Below are 22,050 nucleotides of genomic sequence, written 5' to 3'. Positions count from 1 at the left end.
AGCTTGAAACCTCTACAATAGAGTTTTCAGGTATGCTGAATAGGAAGGCATGATTTTCATTAAGATTCCTTGAATTTGAAAGGGTATTTCCTCATATTTCAAAAATCAGGCAAATTTTCTCAGGCTTGTAACTTTTGATGGGTAGAACTAAACTTGATAAATCTTATATATTTAGAATCAGCATACCAAGCTGATTCCTTTGATGTATTTATTGATATTAAAATTCAATTTTTTAATAGAGTTTTGGTTACTATTGAGCTGAGTTGCTCCTTACTTACATTCATTACTCCAAACTATTTGGTAATTTCATGCTCATTTTTATGGTTCTATTTGTGCTTTTGACAAATCATCCAAGGCCATCCCTATATAGTACTGGGTCGTATAGTGGTGCATGAAAGTGGTTTTGCTGAATCTGTTTGTTCAAAAACCAAGAAAAAAAGTTTGAAAATTTTTACGTTTGTATCTCAGAATTGATTTCAACTAGATTGTCGATTTTTGTTTCAAAAAAAATCCCTTATATTGTGCTTATTTTAATTGGCCTAAGATAAGTTGTTCCTTAGATAAAACATAATGAATATCAGTTTCAGCAAAACCACCTGAAAATTCCAGAGCATACGTAAATATGGCAAAACAAAAATTACTCAGCATCAATTAGAAATGTGACTTTCAGCAAAAAACAATTCACCTGATTGTCAAGGTTTAATTTTGACCCTTAACTGGGAGTTTTAAACTAAAATGTAACAAAAGGTCAGCGTGAGGTTTCACTTAGCAGCAAGTTCCTTGGAGTTTCATGTTTTAACCTTCAGAGGCAGAAGCTACTTCAGGACAATCTGTGATTTCACCTGAAGTACTAGGTACCTCACCGTTGTTACAACTTCTAATAAGACTTTTCACAATTACCACATCTACTGTTGGCATGAAACAGTAAAGCAATTCTATGTCTTTGTTTTACTGCTGGGAAATCAACTCCTGCACTAGAAGGTACAGGAGGCAGTAGTCCTTTCATAAAATTCACGTCTGGCATATTGGGCAATGGCCTCCTTAGGCTAGCCTCTGGTAATATCAGCACTACAGAAGTAGTAGTATCTGCAAATGGAGTTTCATAGAACAACCTTTTGCATAGTCCTTGCTTAAAACTGTAGTAACTTAACCTTTGAAAATTGCACTAAGCTAAATCTGCTGAATTGTGGAGTTGTCAGGCTCAGAAAACTTCATTGTTATACTCTGGATGTGAGAATGCTTCTTCAGGATGTCTTGCATCATAAAGCTAATAATTTTGAGGCAAACATGAATCTGGCCATGTAACAAATTTTTGTTCAGCAAATCAGCAATTTTCAGCAAAATGGAAGATGCTGTATATGATTTGACAAAGCACTTTAAAGGAATCACATATGCAATTCAGAAAAGGAAAATTGCAAAAAAAAGGCAGTTGGAGATGTCTCACAGTAATGTCAATTAGACCGCTCAAAAGAGTTTTTTTTTTACACAAGGTAGTAAAACTTCCTTCAGGCAATGATAGAACATAAAATAAAAATTGTACCATTAGATTTCTTATTTTATGGGTTTTTTTTCAACATAATAGTCATTACACTAACAATGTACCCCTCCCCCTCCAATGGACCCATGCACAGACCTGATAATGAATTTGTTTTTATTCTTTTTATTGATTGATCTGCTGTAAACCAGTTACTTTGTGTGGACTTCAGTTTAGCCTGAGAGAAATTGCTGAACACAGGATAAAAAAAAAGATAAATTAAATGAGTCGAAAATAGAATTATAAAAGAAGTAAACATGATAGTCTGATTAATGTAAATATGCTCCATATTTTAAATTAAGAATTTCTTAATTTTTATGCTAGTTTGTAAATAGCCTAGGGAAATAGGAGACCATTTGGGAGGGGATGGTGGTGGTTAAATGACAAAAAGAAAACAAGCACAAAACTGTCAAAATCAGCTATCTAAATACACATCTCAGTAAATATGGACAGGTATAAATTATAGATCCATAATTCAGGTGAACATACCAATCTATGTCTTTTTTAAGCTCTATCTGAATATAATAGTCATCTTATTTGAACATTCCATTTTAAGCACTTCATGGACCCTTGAATATGATACCTTTTTCTCTTATTTTTTCTATAGAAACAGGTTAAAACAATGGTTAAAAACCTCCATAGGCATTAATTCATCATGCTCTACTTGACAACAACAACTTGTTTATGTGAATTTGGTTGAGTCAGACATTCAAACATTGAAAAAAGATCCTGAGATGCAGCTTGAAACCAAAATTAAAGAGATGGTTGCAGATGATAAAGACCATCAGCATCAAAAGCTAAATATTGTTGTTTTTGGTGTCCTCCCTCAGAAAAGTGGTTAAATTTACATCAAAAGATACCTTGCAAGTGATTATGAGCTCCCAAACATAAGCATCTCTAATGTATGTCATCTGAGCAGTCAACAAAGCTAAGTTGAAACCACTGATGCAAAAAAAAAACAAAAAACTATTCTATATTATACTCAGTTCCAGATTTCAAGACTAAGAAACAGATTCTGCAAAAGTCTTATGACAAAAAAGTGTCAGGTACAATCCAGTTTCAAAATGATGTCTCCAAGACCAGCCATGAGAAAAGAGCAAAGCTGATTTGGTTATCCATGGGAACTCTATAGTTCCAAAAAAGGTCAGATTTGTGCAGCTCATCTGACTGCAATGGAACATTAAATGATATACCATACAATGTAACCAGTGTAAATAGTCAGTTAGATGGTAAGGTTTTTCAAAGTATAGTGTTTACAAGTAATAATAGTAGTGAGGCAAACCAAGAAACTTCTGTGCCTTCTGGCAGACTTGTGTTGATGCCAGCAACAGCTATTGGAAGGACAATAGCTTAATTATTTTTGTTAGCTATTTTTAGTAAGATTTGTCAATTGGTGTTATTTTTAGTAATATCTACTGCAGAACTTTGAAATTTTCAGGAAATCATATGTCTTCTCTGTAGATGAGGGGCATATTTATGATTTTGGGAAATCAAACCAATATAAACCTCCTTACCCATGACTGAAACAATGATACAGATCCTGGGGTCTGATGACCAACCTTTCCATGGATGGAGGAAGAGGAATTATCATATATGTACATGATGAGATCCAGGTAGGCGTAATTTATATAAGGTTATATTCAGAGCCATAGGTAGAACAAATTTTGATATCTATTAACCTACCTCAGGGTCTCATTGGACTTGGTTGTCTTTACAGGTGCTCTACTTTGACAAGTATGGAGAACTTACTCTTGGCTATTCATTGGTCTATAGATAGTGTTGCCCAAAAATGTAAGAGTTTATTCATACTTGGCAACTTGATGAGTGGGCTGAGGAGTATAGCCACACAAGCAATATGGTAACAGTCTTTTCTGGACTGCTTAGAGGAACAATTGCTACTCCACGTAGTGACATTCCCAACAAGATTTTGAGAAGGACAAATCCTTTACTCCTTGATCTCATTTTAACAAATGGCCCAGAGTCACTCATTAACATAAAATCACAACCCCCATTTGAAATATTGACCACATTGCAACAAAATGTTGATTTTGACTGTATCCACAGACATCAGACTTAACTATGTGTATACAAACTACAGTCAAATAAGGCAGGAACTAAGTTAGTGTGATTGGTCATTTGTCAAATTTATGGAGGTAGAAGACACATGGGAGATAATGAAAAATGTGTTGTTGGACACCATCAATAACAAGAGCTCATATGGCACTTGTGACAAGAGATCAGACCTGGTCCAGTTATGTAAATCATGCATCTAGAACTTGTGCTTATTCTTGAACTTGCCAAAGCACTAGAAATCCCCCCAGCTCCCTAAATCCCCAGAGATCAGATCTGGTATGGCAATATCAATCATGTATCTAGGACTTGTGCTTAATCTTCCCATCAAGTTTCATCTCAAAATCTCCACTAAGCATTTTCCCCTTCCATCCCCCAATGTACCTGGATTCAATCCAAATTGAAAATCAAGCACCTGAGACATGACATCATTCTACATATCAAGTTTCATTAAGATCCAATCACCCATTTATGAGATAAACATACCTCAATTTTCGCAATTTCCCCTCCCTCCAGCCCCATCAGATGGTCGAATTGGAGGAACGACAGTTATCAAGTCAATTTGTGAAGGTCCCTGACACCAATTTTCATTGTCTTAGCACATCCAGAACCACCAAATTTGCCAAAGTACTGGAAATCCCCCTCCCCCAAAGAGAGTGGATCTGGTCTGGTTATATCAATCACATATATAGGACTTGTGCTTATTCTTTCCACCAAGTTTCATCCCAATCTCTCTACTCTAAATATTTTCCAAGATTTCCACCTCCAACTCCCCCCCCCCCAATATCACCAGATTTGGGCAGGATTTAAAAAGAGCTCTGAGACACAAGGTCTGTTTAAATATCAAATTTCATTTAAGATCTAATCACTCATTTGTAATTTAAAAATACCTCATTTTTTCTGAATAAACTGTCCTTCCACTCAACCCCCCCCCCCATATGGTTGAATTGGGGAAGCAACTATTTCTAATTTAATCTGGTCTGGTCCCTGATATGCCTGCCAACTTTCAGCAACTGCTATATTGATCATGTATCTAGTTTTGGATCTTCTTCATGTAAAAATTAGGGTGGTCCAGGATTTGAACCTGAGACACCCTAAACCAAAATCATACTACTATACCAGCACACCACACTTAAGAACAACAATCATTTGTTTTATTGGCAAATACAATTCTTCTTAACTATCTTGTTCACTTGCCCCCCTCCAGATGGTTGAATTGGGGAAGCAACTATTTCTAATTTAATCTGGTCTAGTCCCTGATATGCCTGCCAACTTTCATTGTCCTAGCTTATCTGGAAGTGCCAAAACTAGCAAAACCAGGACCAACAGACAGGCAGACCAAAATTACAATTGCTATGTCATTTTGTAAATACCAAGTGCCATAAAAACACAATTATCATGTAGAGATGCAAACCAAGAACTCTCCTCTTTATGACCAGAAAAATTAAAATGGCCAGGAACAAGAAAAAGAAACCATCAAAGCTCATAAGCCAGAACCCACATAGGGATGAAAACCTAATTAAGTTCAAAGCTGCAAGGAACAAAGTTCAAGCACTGTCAAGAAAATTAATAGAGAATTATGAGGAGGCCATTGCAGCAACCTCAAGAACTAACCCCAGAAGGTCTGGAAATACAACTCTGCACATAAGCCTGGTAGGCATATGGCTACTGATCTGATCTGTAATGGAATCCAGTCAAATGATCCTAAAAAAATTGCAGATGCCTTGAATCACCAGTTTACATCAGTTTTCACACCTGCAGATACTGCCCCCCTCCCAGCTCAACCACACTATGTAATTAACACTCAAGTGTCTCCAATAATACTGGATAAGGCTGAGCTTGAATTTTGGCCTAAAAAGCTAAATCCAAATAAGTCTGTTGGGCCATATGGCATTCATCCATGACTCTTAAAGGAAGCTCATGGCAAATTGGCACTGCCACTCTCAAGACACATTCAAAAGTCTATTGATGCCAAAGTCATACCATTGGACTGGTGTTGCCCATATCTCACCAATACATAAAGAAGGTGACAAGACCAAAGCTCCCAATTATCTGTCAATCAGTATTACCTCCACTGTTGATAAAATACTCAAAGGCTTTGTAAATTCTGCCATTCACAAACATTTGACCACCAATAAACTTTTATCAAAACACCAACATGGATTCTGACCAGGTAGATCAGTTGAAACAAATCTGATTGACTCATATAATTATATAGCTGAGCTCCTTGACTAAAGTCTCCCAGTGTTTATGGTTCTGCTAGATTTTGATAAAGTCTTCCATCAAAGGCTCCACTTGAAACTGAAGGCAATTGGTATTGAAGAGTGTGTGGTGGACTGGATTATGTCCTTCTTGAAGGGAAGAAGCCAATGGGTAAGATTTTTTTTGGTGAGGGTGGTACAGCTTTCTATTCTGAAATAGCAGAGGTCTTAGGTGCAAAGGAACTGTTTTAGCTCCAAAAGAAATTTTTCTATATCTACAATAACAACACTCCAAAAAACATGACTAATAAACTTAGCCTACATGCTGATGACTTGAACGTTATTGGTCCCATTGACACACAGCAGGGTATACCCTAAATAGTATTAGACCTAGATTGCTTTTGCAATGGGCTGATATATGGAGACCTGAGTTTAATATTGAAAAGTGCAAGGTTTTACATTTAGGACAAAATAACCAATGATGGCAATATTCATTGTTATCAAATTCCAGTGAGAGATAACCAATTTTCAAGAGCACCTAAGATAGAAATTTGGGGGTTTGTTGTGGATGAAGACCTCAAATATCATCTGCCACACCTGAGCTACAGTAGCAGGGACTAACCAGACTCTTGGAATTATTAAGCATAGAATTACTAGTAGATCCCCAGCAATAGTGACAAAACTTTATAAAAGCCTGGTGAGACCTAGATTGGAATATGGAATTTGCATTGCCACCCCAATTGATAAAACAGACCAGATGGCTCTTGAATCTGTTCAGAGACGCAATTAAATGCAATAAGGGTCTCAAGGATAAAGAGCATAGATGTTGATGGCAGAGTCTGAAGCTACCAACTCTACCATACCATCAACACAGAGGCAATATTATAATGACCTATAGGTTACTCCAGTCTGATGACAAAGATATGTTTAAACCTGCTTGACTGTCAAGTAGCAGAGAACCCCAATTAATAAAAAAGACCAGATGGGTCTGGAATCTGTTCAGAGACAGGCAATTAAATGCAAAAAGGGTCTCAAGGATATAGAGCATAGATGTCAATGGCAGAGCCTGAAGCTACCAACTCTACCATACCATCAACACAGAGGCAATATTATAATGACCTATAGGTTGCTCCAGTCTGATGACAAAGATATGTTTGAACCTGCTTGACTGTCAAGTACTAGAGGTCATTAAGCAAGGCTGTTCTGCAAGCAAGTCTGTAGAACAGCCTAAGTGAAATTGACAATGGGATCTACAACAATCAATAGCTTCAAATCAAATCTTGACAAGGACTGGGCAACAAAACCATGGTTCACATGGATGCAGCAGACAAAAGTATTGTAGAACCATAGTTGAAATGTGTTAACAACAAATATTCTGCTTATAATGAAGCAAGAATGGTAGTTTTGACCATTTTATATAGCCAAAAATGAGAGAAAAGGGATCATCTTTGAGGGTACATGAAGGTCTTAAAATTGTAAGTTCAATATGTAACTAGGTCAGTAATTTAATCTTCTTCTGTTTGAGCAAACAAGGGCTTTTTAGTCAAAACTACTAAGCCCTTTTTCTTTTGATTCACTCTGTGAGAAGAACAGAGCTACTGAAATGGTTGCTTCTTATTTATCTTAAATCTGCTGAGATTTCTTTCAGTAAATATTTTGATTCTAGGAGTTGAAATATAAGAGGATTAGCTCTGAGTTCTGTGTGCAGGTATAGGCTAGTCAGATATACACTTAGCTGATAGTGATATTTTGAAGTGTTTGATGCACTTTAACAGTTTACATTGCAGAATGTACTGTGAAGACATCAGCATATTACATTCAAATAGGCAATGGCCAATTATTTCATTTTTTGAATTACAACACCTGCAAATTAGCTTAAATTTCCTTAATTCTTGAGCAAATTCAACAAAGGGCCACTAAGCTGATTGCCAGTAGAGAAAATAAGCCCTAATGTGAATGGCTGAGGGAACTCAACATCCCCTCTTCTGTTTACAGGCAGAAATGTGGGGACATGATCCAGGTGCACAAACTCCTCTCTACCAATCAAGAAAATGAGCTCCTTGGAGACCCCTCCCACGTAACACAAGGACGCCCAAAACAAATCTGCAAACTTCATGCAAGGACTGGAGCAAGATGCAACTTCTTCTCAAACCAGATTGAGAGCCTCTGGAACAATCTCAAGGATAACACTGTTTCTGCTGAATCAACAGATGTATTCAAATGCCGTCTGGATACTGAGTGGAGTCACAAACTGTGGAAATGTAACTGGGATGCACCAGAATCTAATCAACCATATATGCAACTGACATCACAAGGAGTGATTCAACAGGATCAAAAGTCCTTATTTGGACTTTTGATGGTGGAGAAAATCAGTCTCAAGTGGGTGTGCCCAGCATGCAAAGTGAGTCCCCAGAATGCTTCACATCAAGGTGCTTCAGCTGCCGAGATCACATCTATTGTGGGCAATGCACTAACCATGCTACAACTAAGTATAAATCAGTATATTGCGCAGTCGGCAGAGAGTCTGAGATCTGAGCTAACGACCATCCGTGAAAAAGTTAATGTGGTCAAATCGTCTCTTGCGAGCAAGTGTAGCGCTGATGACGCCAGACGAATTGCGCAATGTGAAGTCTCTTCTCTGCAGTTCAACTTTAAACAGTCATTAGAGTTGGATGTTTGTCATATTGTTTGTGCTGAAAAAGACAGAGAGAATAGAAAAAATAATGTCATTGCTTATGGTATACAACCCTCCCAGGATGACAGCAGAGCTATTCTTTCAATCCTAGATAATGATTTTGGTATAAAATGCAACTTGGTAACCAATGTGCAGACTCCTGCCTTGCACCAGAGAGGGATCCATAGTGCAGCAATCGGGTAGCCGCACACCACCAGTCATATCCACGGTTAGTTCCTTTGCACTAAAAAAGCAAATTCTTCAGAAATCCTTTGAGAAGAAAGGTGAAATACAATTCAGAAACAACATGTCAAGGGAAGACCACGCCCGTCATAAAACGCTTGTAGAAGAGCTTAAAGTCAGAACTGCTGCAGGGGAGATAAACCTAGCCATTCGTGACTTTCAAATTGTGTCAAAAACGGACCAAGCCAAAGGGAAGTACCCCCATCCCAGTCGGCGCCCATGCAGCACTAAATCTACATAATAGGGGACTTGTATATAGCGTTGTAAATAAAGTGTCTAGTTATAGTGAGAATAGTTTAGGACTAAGTGATAGTGATCAAGACCTATGGCAAAGTTCCTGTGTATTCTTGCGCGACAATGAGTTATCCGCAACTGCAACAGATGCATCCTTGATATCCTTAACCAGCAGTTCCAGTATCACGTCTCTAGACTCTCAGTTGGATGCTACCCCCTTTGAAATGATCAAAGAGTATCAGCTGGGACCAGGTACAAAAAGCAGTCACCAAGCAAGTCCTGAATTTTCTATTCTTATATCTAACGTTGATCAACTAACAAACAAATTATAGGAGCTTAGGAGTCTCATGTATCAAAAAGACTATGACCTGCTCTTATTAACAGAAGTGTGTCCTAAGAATTCAAGAACAAGGCTAGAAGATTCTCATATTAATATGCCTGGTTACCGAGTCGTCTCCAACCTTTCTCGTACAGGATGCAAACGCAGTGTTCTGGCTCTGATCAAAAATACCTATGCAGTACGTGAGCTAAGCATCAAGGCAAATTTAGCCTCCGTCGAATCTGTATGGTTTGAACTTACTGACGAAGACCAGCGCCAACGCCCTCTCAGAGTCGGTTGTATTTATCGAATCCCATCTTCACCCTCAGCCATTGAGACTGAAAACACTCTCTCGTTAATGTTCTGCCTAGCCATTGAAAACTTTAAAGGCGAATTTATTGTTGGAGGTAACTTCAATTTCCCAGGACTGATCAGGAAAGATGTGACCCTACTGCCAGTAGCCCAATTAACGCTAGACCATTCATTGAGATTGTACATGACCTTTCTGCCTACCAACTAATCAACCAACCAACTTGGTTTTGCCCTTCCTAACAACCCACAATATTAGATCTGGTGTTTGTAAACAGAATCGAAGTGATTCAGAACGTAAATTATCTCCCACCAGTTGGGAAAAGCCACCATCTTACCGTAGAAATTATCACCTCTAGATGTCCAGTGAAAAGTAAACACAAAAGAAAGGTCAACATGGATTACGAGGCAATCAGAAAGGAGCTAAGACTTATCGACTGGGATGAGCTACTTCAGGGCAATGTCGACGACCAGTGGGAGAAATTCCTGACAGCTGTCACCCAGATTCAGAGTAGAAACACGACAGAAAGGATGGTTCCCGTTCCAAAGACATTACCGTATATGAGCCCTAGCATTAAAAGACAAAGAAATCGCAAATTGCACCACTGGAAAAAAAGAGATAAGCCTGGTCACTATGAAAAGTACATTCAACCTTGGAACAGACTACAAAACTGAACTATACAACTGTACCAAAAATTTTGAGCTTGGACTTGCCAATGAATGCCAGAGTAACCCAAAAAAGTTTTGGAATTACGTCTCTAGTAAAGACCACGCTAGGCGCTGTGTTAAACGCCTCACTACTGATGATGGAGAAGTGACTGACACCCAAAAACTAGCAAACTTACTAAACAACCAGTTTGCTTCCATCTTCACAACAGAACCAGATGGTGAGCCTCCACCCGCTCCTAAATACATCATACTGTCTCCCATGAGTACAGTTGTTATCACTGTACCTATGGTGCAAAAGAGGCTAAAAAACCTCAATGCCAACAAATCAGCCGGCCCTGACAGAATCCACCTGAGGTTGCTCAAAGAAACAGCCACCGAGATTTCCCCTGCTTTGTGCCATCTATTTCAGATTACTCTTGGTTGCAGAGTTGTTCCCTCACAATGGAAGACTGCTTATGTTACACCCATATTCAAAAAGGGTGACCGGTCTAAAGCTGAAAACTACAGACCTACAAGCCTTACATCTGCTGTCGTTAAGGTTTTAGAGAGAATTGTCAATGACACACTTCTCAAACACCAAGTTTCCAACAGCATTATCTCAAACAAACAACATAGTTTTCTTCCCGGGAAGTCAGTCAAAACCAACCTACTTGAAACTTATGAGCTAATTACTCAGCTTCTTGACAGAGGATTTCCTGTTGACCAAATTCTACTAGACATTGCCAAAGCCTTCAACAAAGTCCCCCATAGTCATTTGCACTCCAAACTTACAGCTGTGGGCACTCATAAAAAACTAGTCAACTGGCTAATGGACTTCCTTGGTGGCAGAACGCAGAAGGTTTGGCTCTGTACCATGGATGGAGAATAGATCTATTCAACACCTTGCCAAGTTCTGAGTGGTGTCCCTCAAGGAACTGTCCTTGGACTGACCTTATTCCTCATCTACATCAATGACCTGGTAGCTGAAACAAAAAAAAAATTTGACTATTTATGCTGACGACTCCAAGCTATTTGGTACCGTGGACAACAATAGCCTACAAGCCAATCTCAACCAAATTCAAGCATGGGCAGATAAATGGCTTCTGTCCTTCAACATCTCAAAGTGCGTCACTCTTCATTTTGGCCATGGTAATCCGCAGCACCATTACACTATGTACAACGACAAGAACCGTCAGTAGTCGATCCTCCACAGTTTTTCTGAAATTATATAAGGCTCTGGTCAGGCCAATCCTAGATTTTGGAACATGTCTTGCTGGTCCTTTTTACAAGAGTGACACCCAGGTTGTTGAGGGTGTCCAGAGGAGAGCCACCAAATGCATTGACAGTTTACACAGTCAGCCCTACTGCAGAAGATTACATTCTGTTAACCTCCCAACACTTGTTTTTCAGTGTAGGCATAACAACATGCTGCTCACCTACAGGTACCTCCAGCAAGCGGATCAGAAGCTGTTCACTTTCTCTCCCCACCAAAAGCAAACACAAGGACTTACCAAAAAGCTGTTCAAATCCAGCATTAACACCAGAGTCCGACTAGATTTTTTCAGCCAGCAAGTGGTGAATGATTGGAACCAACTAAGCCAAGAGACAGTCTTGGCAACCTTGCCCAAGGAATTCAAAGAGGCTTAACAAGGAATGGGAGGCCAAACCATGGAGATTCCAGTGGGAGAATCCCTCCCAGTCCTCACTACCATAACAGTCATGGAAGACAATAGAGAGTTAGCTTGGAGGATGATGTGGCTTGTCATACCCAACCATCTCACACACTTAATCCAAAGTTGCTGTTGTGCAGTGGTGCCAACTCTAAATTGCTGGAGAAAGGTCCTTGAACCATACCTACCATGTGATCACCGTTACCAAGTGGGCTTAAATTGCATCTCTCCAGCACTCTCTAGTCCCTATGGTTTGTCGCTTGACCTTAGCACAGCAACGGATCTATCACCATCATCAACTATGGAGCATCACAGTTCTTGCAACTAATTTGCTCTGAAGTGTGAATTAAGGTAATTAAGGTAATATGCAACTGACATCACAAGGAGTGATTCAAGGCAATTTTAAGGTTAGAGGGAACTGAGCCACTTGAATTGGGGAACTGATATGAAAATGCCTGAAAATTTAGTCCATTTAAGCCAGACTAAATTCTATGATAAATTTTAGATAGGTGCTTATTGGGTAAGGACAATAAGATTGGATTATTCTTACTTAACAATGCCTTTGATAATCTCTAGTGGTGTATGTCTAATGAGATTGGTATCCAGTTCCAAAATTGTAGGGAGGTATATGGACTAACAACAAGTCCTTTCACCTCTTTGACTTCTTCTCCAGAAAAAATAGCTACTGGACGCACTATTTTCCTCCAGTCTGCAAACAATGGGATATATACGATTATGAACAATAATACACTTGTTATTGATTGTGGGAAGTGCGAGTACCTGACCTACCTGTCCCCAGCAGTTTAAGGCACTAGGCCGGCCAGTACCAATATGGCTCTTCCTACTCATTCCTGCTCTCTTCTGCACAATCAAAAACTATGGATAAATCGCGTCCCTTTAAAAATAGACTTCTTCAAGCTTTAATCTTTATTAAACAATATTTCTCTTCTTTAAGGTATCAATTGTTGCCTTAAATATCTTACAATCAATTTCCCATGGCAGGTTAGAATCCAGGATAGCTGTATAAGTATTTGGAATCTTAGCCAAGGAGCAGATACGCTTAAGAGCAACAGTCTCCTCACTTTGAGCCTGACAATCAAATAAAATATGCTGGATTGTTTCCTCTGCTGAAAAGCAGATTCGGCATAAAGGGGAATGATGTAGCTTCCAATTAAATAACAAGCTATTTAGAAGTAGGCACCTGAGTATAGCCGGTAATATAGCACTGTATTTAATCTTGTATGAAATGGAGATAACATGAATTTACTGTGATTAACTTTGCATCTTTGCCTGATAATGTCTCGTGAATTGAGGTCAGAGGAAGGACTAGGAGATAACATGGAAGCCTTTGCTGCTAGAGAATCAGCCATATCATTATATTTTATACCTTTAAGACTAGGAACATGTTGAAAATAAACTTCATTTTCTTTGATCTTAAGATTAAGAAGCTGTCTTCTAACATTATATAAATCTTTGTCAATTAGCAATTCTATTAATATTTTGGATCAGTAGTAATGCTGATTTAGAGTCAGAGAGACAGTATATTTTCAGATTCAATGTTATAATTTATAAGTGCATCCAAGGCCAGGCGGATGGCACATAATTCAGCAGACAAGATAACAGATCGCAATGGGAGAGGAGAATAAATGTTCAAATTCAGGGATGGGATACATGCTCCTGCTCTTTCCCTCTGGACACATCCATCTGTATATATTTTTCTATAGTTGGAGTAAACCTTTGAGATGTGTTCAGCCAAAATAGTTTGGATCTCGTAATTAGGAATCAAATCTTTACTAATGGAGATAAGTTCTACTTGACAGCTTGGAGGACTCATTTCCCATGGGGGAGATTCAGTAAAGGGATATGCATAAAGCAAATGTTGATTCCAGTTTGGGACCTCCAGTTGAAACTAATTCCATGATGAATGGGCATTAGGACAGGCTGACTTCTCAGCAAAGGTATGTGCATATACAGCATGCTTGGCTCCATAAGCCTGGATTTGCGAAAAACATTTTATCCTTAGACTAGATGCTCTTTCACTTAGGGACACCAATCCCGACAGTATTCTTAACTTTGACAGAGGAGTATGCTTATGCACACCCAAAGCTATTTGAATAGCAGAATCTTGTAAAGATTCAAGGATTTTGAATGAGGATGGAGGACAAGCTGAAAAATCCCATATTCTATATTTGAACAAATATATAATTTGTAAAAATCAAAAATAATTTTTGGGTGACATCCCTACTTACTTCCAGCAAGTCTTTTTAGAATACAAAGTCTCTGAATAATCAGAGATTTCAAAGAATTAATATGTTCATGCCAGTGCATTTTAGAATCCATTAATAATCCGAGTAACTTAACTGAATTGCAATATGGGATCTCCCTTGAGAAAATTGTCAGTGGATTAGGAGGATCTAGAGTACCATTAGTAAATATAATGGCTTTAGTTTTACTGATTGAGATTGGGAAGCCAAATACTAAAGAGAATCTCTGGACTAAACTTATATCCTGTTGAATAAGGCTTAATATCCCTTCCCGACTTCCAAATGATCAAATCATCTGCATAAAGGCCAAATGATGCATGAGATGCTTGAAATTCAGAAACATACAAGTTGAATAGAAGAGGACTCAATATTGCATCTTGAGGAAGTCCTCTCGTAATGGGGCATGGCTCACCTCTAGACTGATTTACTTGAACGTAAAAATATCTATCAGTTAGAAAAGACTTTATAAAACTTATAAAAGGATACAGGAAATCAAGATTTATTAGTATTTCCAATAATTTATTGTGGACTACATTTCCATAGGCATTTGACCAGTCAAACAGAACAGCCATTGTGACATGTCTTATTTTGAGAGTTACAAACATCAATTTCTAGCCGGGTAATGTTGTCTAAAGAGCTATGTCCTTTTCTGAAACCTGTTTGTTCACTAGGAAGGAGATTGTTGACTTCAGCAAACCACTCAATTCTTGATAAGACAAGCCTTTCCAGAACTTTACTAAAGGAAGGTAATACCGATATAGGACGGTAAGACTTAAGATCATTAGATGAATAAGAAGGTTTTAAAGTTGGGAATACCTGAGCATTCTTCCAAGCATCTGGGAACTTTTGACTTGACCAAATAAGATTATAAAGACTTAATATGGCTGCATGAACCACCTTTGGGGACTCAAGAATCCACTTCATATAAATACCATCATAACCTGGGGAAGACTTGATGTTAAGAGAATTAAGTGCTACACAAAATATATCTTGGGAAAAAGGTTTCATCAGAGTACCCTTATAAGAACAGGTAAGAGGGAGATTACAAAAAGGAGGTTGGCTGGGATGAAAATCTGAGCAATCATTTTTAAAAATATTGGTAAATCTACGGTCATCATTACGCTGCTTTCCACTATTTAGTTGGCTAATGAAATTGTGGACCTTTGAAATTGTGGTTCTAAAACTGATACTTGAGCTGAAATTCAGCCATGTACTCTGTTTAGCTCTCCTACAAATTAGTTTCACCTTAGCACATGACTGCTTATAAGAGATTGCTGTTGACTGAGATGGGTGCTTTTGAAACATTTTACGAGCCTTTCTTTTTGCCAGAACTGCAACCCTACACTCATCATTCCACCAATTCTTAAGTCTTTTGGAGCCATTGTAAAAATGCTCCCTATTCATTGGAATTGTCAATTTAGCTGACTCCAGCAGGATTGATCTCAAATTAGACTCAATGGCATTAATATCAGAATTAGGAGAAACAAAGGAAAAACCTACTTCATTTAATATCTCACAAAAAAGGGACCAATTACCTTCGGAGTTAAAATGTAGGGATGTAGGGTTTGGGAGTGTAGCATAAATCTTGAAATGATGTAAGAATTGCACAATGATCAGATTGAAGAGATGACACCTTTACCATCTGAACTAAATCATAATATGAAGAAGGACCTAGAAGCAAATCTATAGTTGAGAAAGAGTTACAAGAAATATTATACCTGGTTTGAATGTCAAATGGAGTGAAAATCAAGGTGTCAGGAAAATTGGACAATATGTACTCTATTCCTCTTCCTGCTTTGTTGCTACCAGCTAATTGTTCCCAGAGAGGACTATGGGCATTAAAATCACCAAAAATAAAGGTATTATTACCTGATAATTCTGTTTCCAAGATACTTCGGATGTCCTTACTCCCACATGGATTATAAAAGGATTTTATGGCAAGATGGTTACCATTGGCTAAGGTAATTATTATATCTACAACATCTATTTCATCCCTGTAGATAGTTAAGGGTTGAGGAGAGTGTTTGATTGAAACATGAACAAAGATTGCCACACCCCCTCCCTTTCTGTTAGTTGATCTATCTTTCCTGTAGCACTTATACCCAGGCATTTTGATTTTCTTGTACTGATGAAGATTAGTCTCTTCTAGACAAATAATTCCAATTCTATTGTCATTTGCACATTGGATAAGATCAGCAAGTTTATTTGAATTTAAAGAGACGCAATTCCATAGTAGGATCCGCAGCATAATTAACATAGGAAGGGTTGAATAGGTGACATGCATGATACTTTGAGAGAATGGATGATACTTCTGTTCCTATTTCATTGAAAATAGAATTGGAAAAGTAGTGTTCTGCAATTTCTTTTGTTATACTGGCTTTTTTATCTTTAGCCATATTTGATTGTAAGATTAGGTCCACTGATGCAACATATTTAATTAAATTAGTAATATGAGGTCCAACTCTATCTTGCATAGTGATGGCTTGAGTAGAAATATTAGGAAAAGCTGCCACTCTTTCAGACCAAAGATTTAGGATTAGTTATTGGATTGTTGAGGGATGGACTAGCTTCAGCCTCCTTGGGATACTCCTTAGCCAACAGAGGGCAGTAGGAGGTATGAGTGCTTGATTTTGGTTGTTCTTGTGGACCTGTAGCCAGGGTTTTTGAGGAAGGGCTAAATTCCCTTCCTTGGCCTCATTAACTCTTGGACCTGATGGTACTTTGGAGAACTTGGCCAGCTCCATTGCAGCTATTGGGAAAGGGACATTTTCTTGAAGAGCAATCTTTAAAACTTTAGCTTGTTGAACATATTTAGGACACAAATTGTGATCTGTTGATTGATGTCTACCATCACAGTTTGTACATTTAGGCACTTCAGTGTATCTACTATCTGTTGACAAGGAGTGATTACCAAGGCAATTAGGGCACCCTGGTTCAGAAGAAGAACAATACTTAGATGAGTGGCCCAGCTTAAAACATTTTGAGCATTGAAGAGGTTTTTCTTGGTATATTTTATGAGCTTTTTGCTGACCAAAAAGGAAAACTGAGTTAGATTGGGAACTAGCAGGTAAAATAAAGAGGACACTCTTACTACTTCTTGTTCCCTTAGAATCTAGCTTGCCCATACAATGAACATCCAGAACCTCTAGCATTTCCCCCTTATTGTTCATAAGACCATCTTTCAAGTCATCATTTGACAGTTCCAATGGTATGCTGTACAGCACTATTTTCTGAGAATTTTTCAGGGTTGGTTTCCACCATTCAGGTGTAACAGGGATATTGCCAATTTTATGTAGGCTAAGTGCTTTGCAGGCTTCATTTCTGTCTAGAAACATAGCCGTTCGTGAACCATCTCTGTTCACATTCACAGTGAAGCTGCATCTAAAAGCTTTGAAAAGATTCATTCTAATATTAGTAATATTTTTGATAGAGAAAGATTGATCTTTTACTGTTGGAGTAAAAAGGATAATGGGTTTGTCCTTTATCTCCACAGCTGGGACTGAGTTTGAGAGTCCAATTATTTCAGGAGGACTCATAGAAGGCTTTTTTTGTTTCTGTTTTCTGCCCACTGTCTGAAAATCCTCATTTAGCAGGTTATCAGTTTCAGAGATTGGTGACTCAGAGACAGTAATCATGGTTTCATTCAGGCTATCAGCATTGGATATTGGAGATACAACAATAGGAATATCCGCTACTGATAACCAATTAGATGCTTGGTCCCCTTCCCTGAGGGGGCTAGAAGAGTTAAGAAACATTGAGTTCAGGAGAGGGAAATTCCAGAAACTCTAACCACATAATAAACTTATATGAAAAAGCAAAAGAATACTTCTCAAACAAAAGGAGTAGCAAGAGCTTTAGTTCCTTTCACTCAGAAAATAAATGAAATCAATAATATAAATATTCATCAATTGATTTCTTCTTTTCTTCAGCTGAGTGGTATCCCACTCAACTGGTCAATATTCAGAGAATTTTTAGCACTTCTTACAAATGAAAAATTTTTAATTAAAGCAGGCTATGAGTTATCAGTTGTTTTCAACAAAAAAATACTATATTTTCTCAGCACTGTTTTCTTGTGTCATTTTCAACCAAACTATACTACATTTTCTCAGTGCCAAAATTATTTATGAAAAATTTTAGTTAATTGACTTCTTGCTATCTTTGAAAGGGTTTTGTTTAGGAAAAAGAAACTTTCAGGGATGGGTCTTCAGGCTAAAGTATGTCCCGGGAAGGTATTTCAAAGTACCCACCTCCACTCCTTCTTGCTCTAGAGGGCCCTGAAATTTGCCTACATGACAGATCTACACCTATTGAAATTTTGAGAAAAACAACATTTTACCTAAATTTTCAGTTACTAGTTGCTTTTTCTCTGCCTATAGTTCTGAAAAATACATTTCCTGTTATTTGAGTAGAATTTTGAGCCATATGAATGTTTTTTGTTTTTTTTTAATTTAGGAAGTGTATTTGCACATCTTTAAAACCTTATAAAATGGAATTGAGCAAAGTTATGAAGCTGAAAACAATTTGTTGCACTTCAATTAAGCAGAAAATCTATTTTGCAAGGTTTCACTTTTATAACACACATATTTTTAAAGGTCATCAAAGGTCAGGTCCCCCTAGAGGGAGGAGTAGAGGTAGTTGCTTCAAAATGCCCTCCTGGGACATACTTTAGTCAGTAGATTCATTCCTGAAAGTTACATTTTCTTAATCTAGACCCTTTCTGAGGTAGCAAGAAGTCAATTAACTAGAATTTTACCTTATTTGTGGCTAGGTTGGATCAAAAAGTGCTTGAATTTTCAATAGAAGCAATTAGACCTATTATATTTGTAAATAGCATAAAAAAAGGCATTGAGTGGTATGTTTGCTTTAGTAGTAGCCTAAGTCTATTATACAAACATTTAATGAAATTCTGCAGTATGTTTACCCAATTCTGGACCTTTATTGCTGCTGTTGATAGCCTTTATTGGGCAGCATAGGCCTATAAAAAGAATTTGAAGTGTTTTCACCTTGTCCCTATGTCATTTGCAGAATTTCATACAGGCTAGGAAATATTGACAAGAAAGGATTTGAGTGGTCTAGTGTGTTCATCTCGTCCCTATTTCAGTTACAAAATCTAATGCAGTCTAGCATAAATTAACAGAACAGGGAATAAAATGGTGCTAAACTTGGGCAATGTTATTATAATGTTTAATTTGGAAAAACAATTTTGCAAAAAAATTGATCTAGCCACCAGGTTAAGACTTTTTAATTTTGGAAAGATAATTTCATAGCCTACCATTTTTTTTAGTGCAATATACTTCGTCTAGTAGATGAAATATTCAAAGGAACGCCCAAGTGTGTTGCCGGCTTTTAATGTTGCAGATGAGTTAAAATTATTCAAGATTAATACGTAAATGAAATCCCTCTTCAGTCTATTCAAAAGAAAAGAAAAAACATTAAAATTCTAAGTAGCATAGCAAGGAATTTTTTAATGTTGTTGTGCCCAGCCTTAATTGATTTGGCTTAGGTGAAAAAGATCAAGCCTATAAGAGTACATTTTTGAGTATAACTACTGGTCCTAGGCCAACGAATAAGGGACGAAGAGTCAAATACACTACTGTAGTAAAGGCAGCTTTTGCGGAAAAGGACACTTGTTTCAAAGTCAATGGGCATGGGGGAGAGATTGTAATGCTACAAGGAGAAATGTAAGGAGAACAGAGTTCTCCTAAAGAATTTTAGGGCGAGAATTTCTGCTGTAGCTCCACAATCGACCAACGGGACCGTCACTTGTTTACGCTTGCTCGCTCCCGGCAGGATAGGCCATATAAAAAACTAAAGATAATTCTGAAATCTGTAAAACTTCATTGGCACAAAACTATCTAATAATCTTTCGATTTCTACAAGAACGCGGCAGATACAATAAATATTTGCAATAATGAAAATACATAATTCTTATATTTTTAAATCTTGATTATAAAAAAACTGACACAAATCGGACCGAAACAATATAGAGTAATTGCAATATATAGAATATAGTTTGGATCACGTCTTTCACGAAAATCTGCCTCGATTCAAGACAATTTTCACCTATCCAATTTGAAGTTTAACTTTAATATCTATAAGCGCACATAATGGAAAAGCCGATAAAGATGAACAAATACTAATATCAAGCCACCAAATCAAAGAAACAAGCTTAACTGAAAATTAAGCACAAGCAAGATTACTACTTTGATGTTTACCATTAAAAACTAGATATTTACGTTTTTCAGAATTAAGTTTGAAGCTGATTTCCTCAAATGACTTAAAAACAGACTGGGTCAACTTAATTAGGCTAGATTTAGTGCTGCTATCAAAAGTAAATCATATGCCTATGCAATATTTAAAAGATTTTTTAGGCCTAAAAAACATAATGGATTAATACGTAGCAAAACAGAATAAAACAAGCATTAAAGAGATACGGGGATAGGACTCCTCTTTGCCTAAAATCAGAACGGGTAGGAATATTACCAACCTAAGTGTCATTGGACTTGAGTCGAGCATATAAATTAGCATACCAAAACCAAAGAGTTGATATAATAGACACAATAACACCAATTTGGCTAAAAGAATACCAAAGATGGCAATGGGATACTGAATCACATGCTTTTCAAACATCGAGTGGACAAAAAGGAATCTCAAAACCTTTTTTATGTGCTTCAAGTAATAGCGAAGCTAGAGCATGATGAGCATGTTGGTATTTTATATACGGCTTGAAGCCAAAATGATTAGACATATAATTTACTTTAGACAGGAGATGAGAGAGCAAAACATGTTCAAATACTTTACTTAAAGTACAAGCAACCGTAATAGGCCTATACGAAGCGCAAATAGTTGGATCTTTACCAAGCTTCAAAATTGACGTAATGTTTCCAAATAAAAATGAATCAAGGACTAAAGAAGAACATAAACGCATCTAGAAAAATAGCTAAAAGTAACAAACTAATTCCTCCAAATCAGTACTGACAAGAAAAGAACTGATTATGTTCGCCCGTTGCTCGAGTACGCGTGCCCTGTGTGGGGTCCATCTGCTATCCGCACAGCGTACCTATTACGCGACATAGAGTGCGTCCAAAAAAGAGCAACAAGGATTATACTCCGAAAACGTGGCATTACCTATGATCAAGCCCTCGCTAAATTAAATTTATCTCCACTTAAAGTCCGGCTTGAACAACTTATTCACCAATTTGGAAAATTCGTCCTAGCCAATAAGAGCCACCGATCACTATTACCCGAACCAGCCCCTCCCAATAGCTGAACCTAGTTACAAAATAAACTTGTACCCCCCTAAAGTACGAACCAATCGATACGCCAACTCATTTGTGCCTTTCTTCACATCAGTTTTTAATGCTGAGTTGTAGTGTGTGATTTTTGTTTAAATGTATGATTTTTGTAAAAAAAAACTGAATTTAGCTATGCTACGATAGTTTTTAAATATGCCGATCTCTCTCTCTCTCTCTCTCTCTCTCTCTCTCTCTCTCTCTCTCTCTCTCTCTCTCTCTCTCTCTCTCTCTCTCTCTCTCTCTCTCTCTCTCTCTCTCTCTGATTCCGTCGATATCATAAAATTTCGATTTGAGTCTTTCCGCACGTTTTTGACACGGTCAATGCAAACAGAAGATACATGATCTGGAGTGATTTTCATGGGCAACAGATTAGAACAGAGGGTGGCAAAACGAGAATGGACCACATATATCACTGTATCGAAAATCTTACTATAATGATTGATCGATAATACATTCAAGATTTGATCGGCCATAGGCGATCTATCGATTTTTGTCACCCTAACCAATTTTTTCCACTGGCTAGGACTCATAGGAGATGTGGCACCATTGCACTTAACTCTTCGAATATAATGTTTAAAATCCAGCTTTG

General features: G+C 37.6%; 1 protein-coding gene across 1 annotated transcript in view; it reads right to left on the bottom strand.

Annotated features, from left to right (window-relative positions):
• Window positions 1-19,551, bottom strand: part of LOC136024926 (T-complex protein 1 subunit beta-like) — a 59,674-nt gene extending 40,123 nt beyond the window's left edge. The window contains exon 1 of the mRNA XM_065700507.1: window positions 19,439-19,551. Coding sequence (XP_065556579.1) covers window positions 19,439-19,441 — 3 coding nt within the window. The 5' untranslated portion in view covers window positions 19,442-19,551. The remainder of the gene's footprint in view (window positions 1-19,438) is intronic.
• Window positions 19,552-22,050: the final 2,499 nt, after the last annotated feature.

This window comes from Artemia franciscana, chromosome 3 (genome assembly GCF_032884065.1).
Source record: "Artemia franciscana chromosome 3, ASM3288406v1, whole genome shotgun sequence".
NCBI lineage: Eukaryota > Metazoa > Arthropoda > Branchiopoda > Anostraca > Artemiidae > Artemia > Artemia franciscana.
The sequence above is the reverse complement of the archived record's forward strand: the minus strand, read 5'-3'. Positions and strand labels throughout refer to the sequence as shown.